Source organism: Babylonia areolata, chromosome 2, assembly GCF_041734735.1.
Source record: "Babylonia areolata isolate BAREFJ2019XMU chromosome 2, ASM4173473v1, whole genome shotgun sequence".
Classification (NCBI taxonomy): domain Eukaryota; kingdom Metazoa; phylum Mollusca; class Gastropoda; order Neogastropoda; family Buccinidae; genus Babylonia; species Babylonia areolata.
Window position 1 is genome coordinate 4,287,274 of NC_134877.1, and position 12,500 is coordinate 4,299,773.

Sequence of the window (12,500 nt, forward strand, 5' to 3'; positions counted from 1 at the left end):
CTTGACGAAGCGAAAGAGGAAGTTCATTCCAATTGCAATTGAGAACAGAATAAAAAAACAAACAAAAAAACATGACAGACAGACAGAAACAGAGACAAATAGAGAGACAGAGAGGCAGATACAGAGAGAAAGAGAGAGAGAGAGAGAGAGAGAGAGAGAGAAAGAGAGAGAGAGAGAGGTGGATGAAGATGATAAGTGTTATTCTGAGAGACGGAGACAGACAGACAGACAGACAGACAGACAAAGACCGCGACAGAGAGTGGGTGTAGTATGACAAACAACATCCCTGCACCACCAAAAATCAGCCAAGTCTTGATTCCACGCCACACAGTCACCCCCACGGCTCCACCATTACACCAACGCAGTTCCTTTTCTTCTTCTTCTTCTTCTGCGTTCGTGGGCTGCAACTCCCACGTTCACTCGTATATACGCGAGTGGGCTTTTAGGCCGTGGTTATACTGAACCGTGCAACACACGCCGCACGTTTTACGGCGCAAATTAAGCGGCGCATGTGGTTATGCTGAACCGTACCACACACGCCGCAGGTTTTGCTTGCGCTGATGCAATACCCGCGGAAACAGGCACATACATATGAGAAAATGGCGCTAACGAGAAAGAAGAAGCTGCTTTTGTGGTGGTGGTGGAGAAAAAAACAATTAGGCAGAAGAAATCGTCGATTTGCCGTTCATCCCATCAACAAAGTGCGACACCTTCATGGCGCATATCATCATCTTATGCCCCAGCTATGGAGTGATGAAGAGAAATTCGTGGCGTATTTTAGAATGAAACCAGTGGTTCTTGTCGTCTTTGTTATAGATAAAAGTTCGAATCCTCACTGCAGCGATCAACCTCTCGTCGTCCATGTTGGAAAGGAAGTGTCGTTATTTATCCAAAAAATCAAGCACGAGTTTAGTCCCTTTTCACCCGTGCGGCCGCGTGCGCTCGGTTTGCACGACCGTGCAAAACGCGGCGTAAAATTTACGGGTCCAAGACGGCTCAGCATAACCACATTCACCCGTCCCCAGTAAGCCCAGAGAAGGATTTTCCTGAAACCGAACGCGCAATTTGCGCCGCAAAACGTGCGGCGCGTTTGGCACGGTTCAGTATAACCCACGGCCTATGACCGTGTGTGTTTTTTTTTTTTACTCCGCCATGTAGGCAGCCATACTCCGTTTTCGGGGATGTGCATGCTGGGTATGTTCTTGTTTCCCATAACCCACCGAACGCTGACATGGATTACAGGATCTTTAACGTGCGTATTTGCTCTTCTGCTTGCGTGTACACACGAAAAGGGGGTTCAGGCACTGGCAGGTCTGCACATATGTTGACCTGGGAGATCGTTAAAAAAATCTCCACCCTTTACCCACCAGGCGCCGTCACCGTGATTCGAACCCAGGACCCTCAGACTGAAAGTCCCAACGCTTTTAACCACTCGGCTATGGCGCCCGTCCACCAACGCAGCAAGCCATGACACTGTTCGTCCCTGTGCAAACCGGGGACGGGGCCTTTCACCAAATCTGGCAGCCACCTACCTACCTACCCACTCCTCCAGCAAGTCTAAACATTCACGCATATCGTCCGTTATCAGCACCACTTACTGGGGATAACAGTCTGTTTGGGTACTTACTGACCTTAGCGAATATAAAGAGAATCACAGCTGCCAATACCCCCCCCCCCCCCAACCACCCCACACCTTATTTTACAGTACGAATGCCAATCACACGTGTATTTATTTAATTGTGTATTCGTTGAATACACGTAAATACGCGTGCAAGAGCAGGCGCGTACACACACGCATATACATACACACACGCACACACATACATACATACATACACACACACACAAGCACGCACGCACCTATCCACGTCCGCCCCCCCACCCCACACACCTCCCCGCCTCCCCCAACAAACACACACTTGAAACCTTAATAAAAACCTGAATTTAAAAAATGTCTGAAAAAGAAACAAACAACATTCACCAGATCTGCAAAAAGGCTAGTCTTCAGACCAACAATCGACGTCTATTCATTCCTTGTATACTAAATCGCTTCCAGAAAAGAAGTGGCCCGGCCTGAAAAAACAACAACAACAAAGAAAGATGGCTATTGAAAGCGAGACACTTTCATATCTACCCCTTGATCTACCCCCTTCCTCGAAGGCCAAACAAATGATACGCTAAAAGTGTCCTGTACATTAACGTAAAATATGGTCTGGATGCCCTCTTCGGGTTTCGACTGACAGGAAAAGAAAGTGCTTTTTTATTTATTTATTTATTTTTTTTTTTTACAATATTTACAGTAGAAGCTAACAGCATCGTTTGTCGAGAAGAATGATTTTGGGAAATGAAAAAGTAAGTGTTTGGGTCATGTTCTTTTTTTCTTTTTTTTTTTTTTTTGCATGCGCATGTGTGCATGCATGCACACACACACACACACACACACACACACACACGAACGCACTCACACACACTCACACACTCTCTCTCATAAGCACATTCTGTCTCTGTGTCTCTCCCATAGCCCCCCCCACCCCTCCCCCCCCCCACACACACACGCACACACACACACATACACACGCTCTCTCTATATATAACTACATTTATATGCGTACATGTTTGTGTGTCTCTTAGAACAACGGCAGATGTTTAAGTCGGCCAAAGTGCTAATATCTTCACCGTTGGAAAATAAAAATTCATTCATTCATTCATTCATTCATTCATTCTCTCTCTCTCTCCCCCTCTCTCTCTGTCACAAACAAACATCACATCACATCACAGACAGACAGACAGACAGACAGACACACACACACACACACACTTCAACCACCAACACACACCCCACCCACACCCATCACGCCCCCACCCACACCTCCTCCCCTCCCCCCAACACACCCAACATCCCACCCTACCCAACACACACACCAACCCTACCACCCTCCACGCTCCCCCCCCCCCCCCCCCCCGTCCCCCAAACAACACACACACACACACACACACACACATTGTATTAAATATGAAACCTTAAGGCAACAATTTTTAAAGGATATTCAAAATTCGAATAACACAGGACATATTCCCAGTCAGGTGATGCTAACAGATGATGAATATATACAAACAAGATTAGGAAAATTTGTGTATGAATGCTGCTGCAATTTACCGCATTAACTGATTGATAAATTGTGTGTTTTTCATTCGTTCATTCATTTACCATTGCAATTGTGTCTTATAAACCTTCCGGTTTCATGACAATAAAATCTATTCTATTCTATTCTATTCTATTCTATTCACACACACACACACACACACACACACACAAACACCAACTGACCAGCGGGTTCAAGTAAGGAGAGAAGGTCTTGTCCTTGCGGATGGTGGTGTAGGTGGCGTACAGGTGGAAGGGGAGGGCGCAGATGACGAAGCAGGCGAGGACGATGAAGAGTGTGATGGTCACCTTCTTCTGCTGGGCCAGGATGGTGTCCTGCTCCAGCGTGGAGTTGAGCTGCAGCCGCTTGGTGTGCGCGCGGATCTCGCGGAACATGCGCGTGTAGCAGTAGGTCAGGATGATCACTGGGATCAGGATGTTGGTGAACTGCAAGTACAAAAAGGCATTACGTACAAACAAAGGTTGAAAAATCAATCATTTATTCCGAGAAACCCGATTTGGGTTCATGAAAACACAGCAAAGAAAAAAAACAAACAAAAAAAACAGGCTCACATCCTCGAGACGCAAAAATCGCACCATGAAGAACAGCAAAAGGGGAAAAAAAAAAAAAAAAACGAGCGAAAAACATCATGGCAAAAAGGTTACACAAAGTGCACAATCAATTGCGCCGCACCACTACGCGATCATGATCAAAAACCAAACATACCACCATATAAATAAACACCGTGGAACCCTCGGAACAGATTTGTGACGATTGATGATATGGTCCGGGATCAGGGTGTTGGTGAACTGGACAGAGGCATTAAGATGGTGGTGAACTGTTTGTTGTTAAGACCAAGCCATTACCGTGATTACGTACAAAACAGATTTGAGAGGACTGACAAAACCCGGGATCAGGTTGATGGTGACCTGTTCTTTGTTCAAGACAAAGACATTGCAAACAGATTTGCGATGACTGACAAAGTATCCTGGGGGGAAAATCATGTATGAAACTTCTTGGCAATCTTAAACCCCCAAAAACAAATGATTTGTCAAAGATCACAATGTACAACAACAGTTCAGGTTCAATGACATTCTACTGTATTAGGAATGTACATTATATACATATGAACCAAAGCAGACTCAGCGCTACACAGCACACCGTCAGAGTGACTCTGCAGCAATGCAAGGTCTCCTCTTGCGGGGGTCCCACAGTTCTCTGTTGACGGCCCACACTGGGACCAAACCAGACCAAGCCTGCTTGTGGCCGCTTGTGCTGGGGTGGGGGGTTTCTTCTTCTTCTTCTTCTTCTTCTTCTGCGTTCGTGGGCTGCAACTCCCACGTTCACTCGTATGTACACGAGTGGGCTTTTACGTGTATGACCGTTTTTACCCCGCCATGTAGGCAGCCATACTCCGCTTTCGGGGGTGTGTGGGATTTCGACTGATGCCACCGAGACAGCACAGGCAACTGGACATATTCTTTTTCTTCTTCTTCTTCTTCTTCTCGTCACAACGGGTTTCGTTCGTCGCAGTCCCAAAGTCGGCAGTCCACAGGGAACCATCGAGGGTTTCCAAGAGACCACACATCAGGGGAGACCCTGCACTGCTTCCGAGTCCCAGCAATGGGAAGCGAATAAAGACTGTAAAACGTCGCGCGCGGAGCACGCGCGTGCAGCAGAAGATTAGGTTCACCACAAGAATGGTGGCGACCGTGGTGAACTAGCAACAACGACAACAGCAACAGCAACAACAACAACAAAAAAGACAGGAGAAATATTACAACTGGTCAACATCTCAACGAAACCAGGACCGATAAATATTTCGCAACAACGACTGGAACATTCGCCCTTCTAAATGTATCGGAGGCAAACAGCCTGGAGCTAATGCTGCGTAGCCCTACCCACCAGCTTCCACACGGGTAAATGAAAGGTACGGACAAACAAAACCTTCATTTGTTTTAATAAAAAAGAAAAGAAAAGTCCGGACATATCTAATTCATTTGACACGTGCACACAGCAACAGCTGCAGGTGAACTGAACAAACACAAATCAGCATTCATTCAAGACATGGACAATACTTCTAAATCCCCCGAACTTGCCACACAGAATCACATACCCTCCTATTCCCCACCCACTCACCCCGCCCAACACACACACACACACCAACCACCAAACCCCCCCCCAACTCACCTGTATAATCCCGTGGAAGATGTAGGACTTCAGCCCGTGGGGATACTCGGGCCCGCACTGGGACGTCCCCTCCTTGTAGCGCACCGAGCTGAGTCCCGTGACGGTGATGGTGGAGGACACGGCCGCCCAGGCCCAGGCGGCGGCCATCATGCCCAGGATCTGCCGCAGCTTGAAGTGGCTGCCCAGCGGCTGCGTGATGGAGTAGTGCTTGTGCACGGAGATGTACATGAGCGTGTGGATGGAGGCCACCAGGCAGAAGCAGTTCAGCCAGCCGTTGATGGTGCAGAAGTCGCCGTCCGTGTCGCCGAAGACCCAGCGGCCCTCCACCAGGGTGGTGATGGCGAAGGGCATGACCGCCGCCCCGACGAGGAGGTCCGCCACAGCCAGGTTCACCTGGTGAGGGAGGTGTTGGGGGATGGGAGGGGTGTCGGGTGTGGGGGTGGTGGTGTTGGAGAGTTAAAGTTGTTTGTTTCGTTGGTTGGTAGGTGTGTGTGTGTGTGTGTGTGTGTGTGTGTGTGTGTGTGTGTGTGTGTGTGTGTGTGTGTGTGCGTGTGTGTGTGTGCGTGTGTGTGTGTGCGTGTGTGTGTGTGCGCGTGTGTGTGTGCGTGTGTGTGTGCGCGTGTGTGTGTGTGTGTGTGTGTGTGTGTGTGTGTGTGTGTGTGTGTGTGCGTGTGTGCGTGCGTGCGTGAGTGTGCGTGCGTGCGTGCGTGCGTGTGTGTGTGTGTCTGTCTGTCTGTCTGTGTGTGCGTGTCTGTGTGTGCGTGTCTGTGTGTGCAAAAAAAGAAGGTAAATGTGTTTGTTGTTGTTGATGTTTGTTTGTTTGTTGTTGTTGTTGTTGCTTGGGTGTTTTTGTTTTGTTTTATTGACGACGATCGTGACGGTAGTGACTGCTGTTACTATGGTGATGATGACTATAATGATTATCATCATCATCATAACCATCATCATCAAAAACTAGTATCATCATTATTATTATTGCTGCTACTACTACTACTACTGCTGCTGCTGCTACAATGTCTGTAAAGTAAAAAATCTACCCTTGATGATGATGACAGTTGTGGTGATTATTGTTGTTATCATCATCATCATCGTCATCACCATTCTTCTTCTTCTCACTATTATTATTATTATTAGTAGTAGTAGTAGTAGTAGTAGTAGTAGTAGTAGTAGTAGTAGTAGTAGTATCATCAATATAATCTATACTATTTTTATTATCATTACTATTACTATCAGTATCATCATCATTAGTAGCAGCAGTAGTAGTAGTAGTAGTAGTAGTAGCTGTAGTAGTATTATCATCATCATAATTATTATCATTATCACTTTTTGTCCATTGAATTGTAGTCCCTCAATATATGTGTGTGTCTAAATTGTGAAATGCTTGTCCTTTCATTAATTCATCCATCTATCTGTCTATGAATTCATTTAATCATTATTTTACTTTTCCTCCGTCTGTATACGCATTGTGTCATGGAGGAATGTCATCACAAATGTATCTGAAAAAAAACAAGAGAGGCAAGGCCTTCAAGACTCACTTGTGATACACTTTAAAAAAAAAAACTTTAAAAAAATCCAAGCTTTTTATGTATTGAGTATAATTTCAAAATGTAATGTTTAAGATGAGAAAGATAAGTTTAAAGCAAATTAACTCCCATAGCATTAATTACAGAGTAATTTCCCCTTTTTACGATCTGCACCAAAACGTTTGCAAAATAAATAAAACTTCCATGCTTAGCAAATGAAGTTCCTGTTTGAACAAAAAATGATAATAATGACTGCTCTTGTTGTTGGGTCAGAATATCAGATCAAAGTGCCAAGTTTAGAGAATACAAAAAATATAAATATAACAGTAAATGCAGTTTGCATATAATTAGGCTTCATTTATTATTTTTGTGCCCATCCCAGAGGTGCAATATTGTTTTAAACAAGATGACTGGAAAGAACTGAATTTTTCCTATTTTTATGCCTAATTTGGTGTCAGCTGACAAAGTATTTGCAGAGAAAATATCAATGTTAAAGTTTACCAAGGACACACAGACACACAGACACAGACAACCGAACACCGGGTTAAAACATACTCACTTTGTTTACACAAGTGAGTCAAAAATGTACACTACACAAATGCCCAATTAACCCACTGGCTGCTAAACCTTGGCGAGGTGGGATGACTGTGGTATCAATCAGAAGTGCTTTTACTGGGTTTTTTTGTTTGCTTGTTTGTTTTTGTTTGTTTAATCTTTAAGTGGTGTCATTGATTTTGCTGAACAATAGTAACGCAATCCAAAGAGGGGGAAGTTCAAATAAAGACTGGTAACTGGCACCCTGACCTACATAATAATAATAATAATAATAATAATAATAATGCTATTTATAAGGTGCAAAATCTTAATGAAATCATCTCTAAGCGCACGTGAAAAAAAAATGTAAGCACAAGCGCACACACACACACACACACACACACACACACACTTCAAGACCTGCTGTACAGCGAAACAAAAATGTCAAATGAGAGGGAAAAAAATATGGAAAAAGAAGTTATGTACAAATATTTACATCTCAGGTTCCCACACCGAGAAGGTACAGGCTGCAGTGGGAGTAGCAGGGGATCGTGGAGAGGACTGTTAGGAAGAAGAAGAAGAAGAAAAGAGGTGAGTTTTAAGAGCAGTCTTAAGAGAAGAGAAAGCTGGCAGTTGACGGACTGAGAGTGGAAGTTGGTTCCAGGAGAGTGGGCCAGAAACAGAGAAGGCACGTGGGCCAAAGGCACAGGCACACACACACACACACACACACACACACACACACACACAGAGTACACACATACTGCTACAAAAGGCTCACCAGAAAGAGGTTAGTGCGCGTGCGCATGCCGCGGTGTCGGATGACGACGGTGAGCACCATGGAGTTGCCCACGACGGCCAGGAAGGCGGAGATGGACTCCACTGTGGCCAGGATGACGCTGAAGGCGAAGTTCCACTGGTAGTAGTCCTGCCCGTACCCACCACCCGGGGTCCTGCCGGCAATGGTGGTGTTGGGGGAGACGTTGGAGAGGTTGTACTGTGACGCCATGGTGCTGGTGGTGCTGGTGGTGGTGGTGGTGGTGGTCTGGAGATGGAGGAGGAGGAGGAGGGGTAGGGTGATGGTGGAGGGAGAGGAGGGAGGAACCGCGATGTTCCGGAAGCTTCGGGTGGTTGGGGTGGTTTTGGGGGGTCGGGGAGAGAAGGGGGGGGGGGGGGGGGGGGTGGGGGGGCTAGGTAGTTCCCAAACTTTTGTATGTGTCCGTGAATGTGTGGTGGTGATCAGAGAAGGACCATGTCAGCTAGGTGTGTGGGGGGGATATCGAGTCGTAAGAAATCCTCTCCTGATGGAATAAGTCAAGATCTTTCCTCCTCTTCTTCACAGTAGCAGTAGTAGTAGTAGTAGAATAAAAAATAATGAAATAAAAATATGAAAAAGAAAACCCACACCAGCAAACCAACAACAATAAATACAAAACAATCAATCTATCCACAGAAACTATTTCACTGGTATATTCCTTTTTTGCTTTGACTTCAAAAGTTAAGCCATCCACCTGAAGCGCTCTTGCCAGAGTCAACAACAGACCACCTTACATGATAAAGTTTATGACGATATGGAATCATCGCTGAAGGTGATCACACAAACACAAGTCGCCCTGGTTTTCATGCCCTGTAAATCCATCTGAAAAAAAAAAAGAAGAAAAGAACTGTGTTGAAAATAGACGTGCACGAAACTGAATAATATACGTTTTGAAAAAAAAGAAAAGAAAATCAAATGAAATTACACAAAATAACAAACAAACCAGAATGAAAATATTTTTTTAAACAACAACAACAACAACAACAAAAACACATAATCCAAAATTGAACAGAAAGTGGTGAAAAAACTCCTCTAATTTCTTAAACACAAAATGACGAGAGAGAAGAAAAAAACAACAAAAAAAACACACAAAAACCCATTGAAGTTCGAAGACAAAAAGTGATGAAAAAATGCTTAATTTACGAAACACAAAGTGAAAAGAAAAATGCTTAACCGTTTTCAGCACGAAGAAGAAGAGGAAGAAGAACAACAACAACAACAAGAGGAGGAGGAGGAAAAGAAAAAAGAATTCAACCACAAGAGCTTGGTTTATTGACTTAACTCCCTCCATACGAACGGCGAAAGAGACGACGTTAACAGCGTTTCACCCCAATTACCATCATCAAAATATTGCAAGCGGAAGGCTCTTATACTGAAGAGATGAATGTTGACAAAGAATACCACAATTCTGACGACGTAAGCTAAAGTTTGGGTAACTGAGACACCCACTGGACATCCGATGGGTCTGTGTAGAGGAGAAGAGAGGACTGGACGTACTGAGTAAGTTAAAGCCTGCGGATTCTCTGACCATGCATTCACGCCTCGGACCCTTCAGCCTGGCTGCCTTACAGTCAGATTCTCGCCAGCCCTTGCATTCTCAGCGGTCATTCATCTCCCTGAATCTTTATTGTCAGTCGACGAGTTTTGTTCGCTTCTCTCCGTTACTCCAGAAACATCTCACACACACACACACACACACACACACACACACACACACACACACACACACACACACATTCGGTGAATTCGGTCTTCGGACCAACAGCCCTAACGGAAAACACACCATCAAACAGTCGTTTTGTTCCCAAATGAATCCTTAGCTTACCCCCCCCCCTCACCCTCCTCCTCCCCCCCAAACCCCCCTACCCTCCCCCCACCCCACCCCCACCCCCTGACCCCCGAACTCCACAGTTCACAGGAAATGTGGGAACAACAGCTGAAATTATGAAGAAAAAAAAGGAAATGTGCAAGGACAGAAAGTAGGAAAGGGAGTAGGAAAGAATGAAAGGCAGTAGGACAAGAGGAAAGGCAGTGGCAGTAGGAAAGGAGGAAGGGGAGTAGGAAAGAAGGAAAGGCAGTAGGACAAGAGGAAAGGCAGTGGCAGTAGGAAAGAAGGAAAGGCAGTAGGAAAGAAGGAAAGGCAGTAGGACAAGAGGAAAGGCAGTGGCAGTAGGAAAGGAGGAAGGGGAGTAGGAAAGAAGGAAAGGCAGTAGGACAAGAGGAAAGGCAGTGGCAGTAGGAAAGTAGGAAAGAATGAAAGGCAGTAGGACAAGAGGAAAGGCAGTGGCAGTAGGAAAGAAGGAAAGGCAGTAGGACAAGAGGAAAGGCAGTGGCAGTAGGAAAGAAGGAAAGGCAGTAGGAAAGAAGGAAAGGCAGTAGGACAAGAGGAAAGGCAGTGGCAGTAGGAAAGGAGGAAGGGGAGTAGGAAAGAAGGAAAGACCGAGTAGAAAAAATGCACCGAAAGAAAGACATATCTATAAAAACAAATATTAAAAAAAAAAAAAAAAAGAAATGAAAGGATAAAAAAAAAGAAGAACAAATCGAAAAAAAGAAAAACAACAACAGAAAGCCAAGAACGAAAGGGCAGGAAACAAAGAAAGAAAGAAAGAAAGAAAGAAAGAAAGAAAGAAAATACAGAAACAGGTATTTTTTTTTTAATTCAAAAAGAAGAAACAAGAAAGAAAGGACAGAAAAGAAAGAAGAAATAAAGAAAAAAGGGTGAAAGAAAGAAAAAGTAAGAAAGGTGCAGAAGAAAGATAAATTAAAGAAAAAAAACAATACAAAAAAAAGATAGACAGGAGAAGGAAAAGAACAGTCAAGCTAAAAGGAAAACGTAAAAGATTGACAGGAAGAAAGAAAGAAAGAAGAAGAAGAACAACAACAACAACAACAACAAGAACAAAATGATGATGGACGTGGTGAAGAAGACGAAGAAGAAGAAGAAGAAGAAGAAGAAGAAGAAGAAGAAGAAGAAGAAGAAGAAGAAGAAGAAGAAGCAGAAGCAGAAGAAGAAGAAGAAGAACAACAACAACAACAACAAAATGATGATGGACGTGGTGAAGAAGACGAAGAAGAACAACAACAACGAGAAAAACAAGGAAAAAAACAAGAAGAAAGCTAAACATATGCAGCGTTTGATCAGGCCGAAAAAAAAAGAAAAAAAAAAGCTGTTTAAAAAAACAGAACATGCTGGACTGCCATACACTCCCTTCCATGCCTCGTTAGTCTTTGGCATCAATAACAGCAGTGTTACGTACACCTGGAAAGAGAGAAGGGCTTGGTAAAGCAAACAAATAAACAAAGGGAAAACAGGAAGGTAAAGGGCCAGGAAGGAAAGAAAGAAAGAATGAATGAAAGAAAGAAAGAATGAAAGAAAGAAAGAAAGAAAGAATGAAAGAAAGAAAGAAAGAATGAAAGAAAGAAAGAAAGAAAGAAAGAAAGAAAGATAAAGTAAGAACGCTGTTAGAAATTGATGCATCAAAAAAAAAAAAAAAAAAAAAAAAAAGGGATGGAAAGAAATAGAACACGAGGGAAAGAAAGAATTGAAAACATGGAAACGACAGAAGCAAAGACAGGTAAGAGAGAGAGAGAGGGAGGGAGGGAGGGAGAGAGATGGAGGGAGAGAGAGAGAGAGAGAGAGAACTCGAAGCGTTTTTTTTTTATTCAAGGATTAAGATTTTAGGCATGGCCCATTCTTCCAACCTGTCCTTGCTAATCTGCATGAGAGAGAGAGAGAGAGAGAGAGAGAGAGAGAGAGAGAGAGAGAGAGAGAGAGAGAGAGAGAGAGAGAGAGGATACAAAGAAAAAAAAGGAATTCAACAGGGAAAAAAAAAGAAAAGGAAAAAGAAAGACATAAGTTAAAAAGGGATAAAACAAAACGTCAGTGAACCGATCCGTACACACACACACACACACACACACACACACACACATACACAGGAGAGAGAGAGAGAGAGAGAGAGAGAGAGAGAGAGAGAGAGAGAGAGAGAGAGGGAAGAGAGAGAGCTACCAAACTATTGTCAAAGCTACAGAATGTCTTTACGATATACGATTCGCAACAACAACAACAACAAAAACCACTTCTCTCATCACAACCGATAACACCCACGCATCCGTCCCAGCCCCCCTCCCCAATGTCACCCCCGGACCCATTTAAACAGCAGCAGAATTCCTCTCCTCCTGTGGAAAGCCCCTTGGCAGCATCTCCATCTTCACACTTCAGGCCCTTGACTCCCCTGATCCTGGTCCACTGATCCAGTCCCTCCAAGGCCTCCCTCGCAACCCTTACCCAAA

General features: G+C 44.3%; 1 protein-coding gene across 6 annotated transcripts in view; it reads right to left on the bottom strand.

The window, feature by feature from the left end:
- The window catches only part of LOC143296584 (uncharacterized), a 227,742-nt gene that overhangs the window by 92,151 nt on the left and 123,091 nt on the right, over window positions 1-12,500 (bottom strand). For all 6 annotated transcript variants that reach the window (XM_076608619.1, XM_076608637.1, XM_076608624.1 and 3 more), the window contains 3 exons: window positions 8,172-9,029; window positions 5,334-5,726; window positions 3,329-3,589 (listed from right to left, as the gene is read on the bottom strand). In XM_076608619.1, the coding sequence (XP_076464734.1) occupies window positions 3,329-3,589; window positions 5,334-5,726; window positions 8,172-8,399 (882 nt within the window). In that variant the 5' untranslated portion in view covers window positions 8,400-9,029. The remainder of the gene's footprint in view (window positions 1-3,328; window positions 3,590-5,333; window positions 5,727-8,171; window positions 9,030-12,500) is intronic.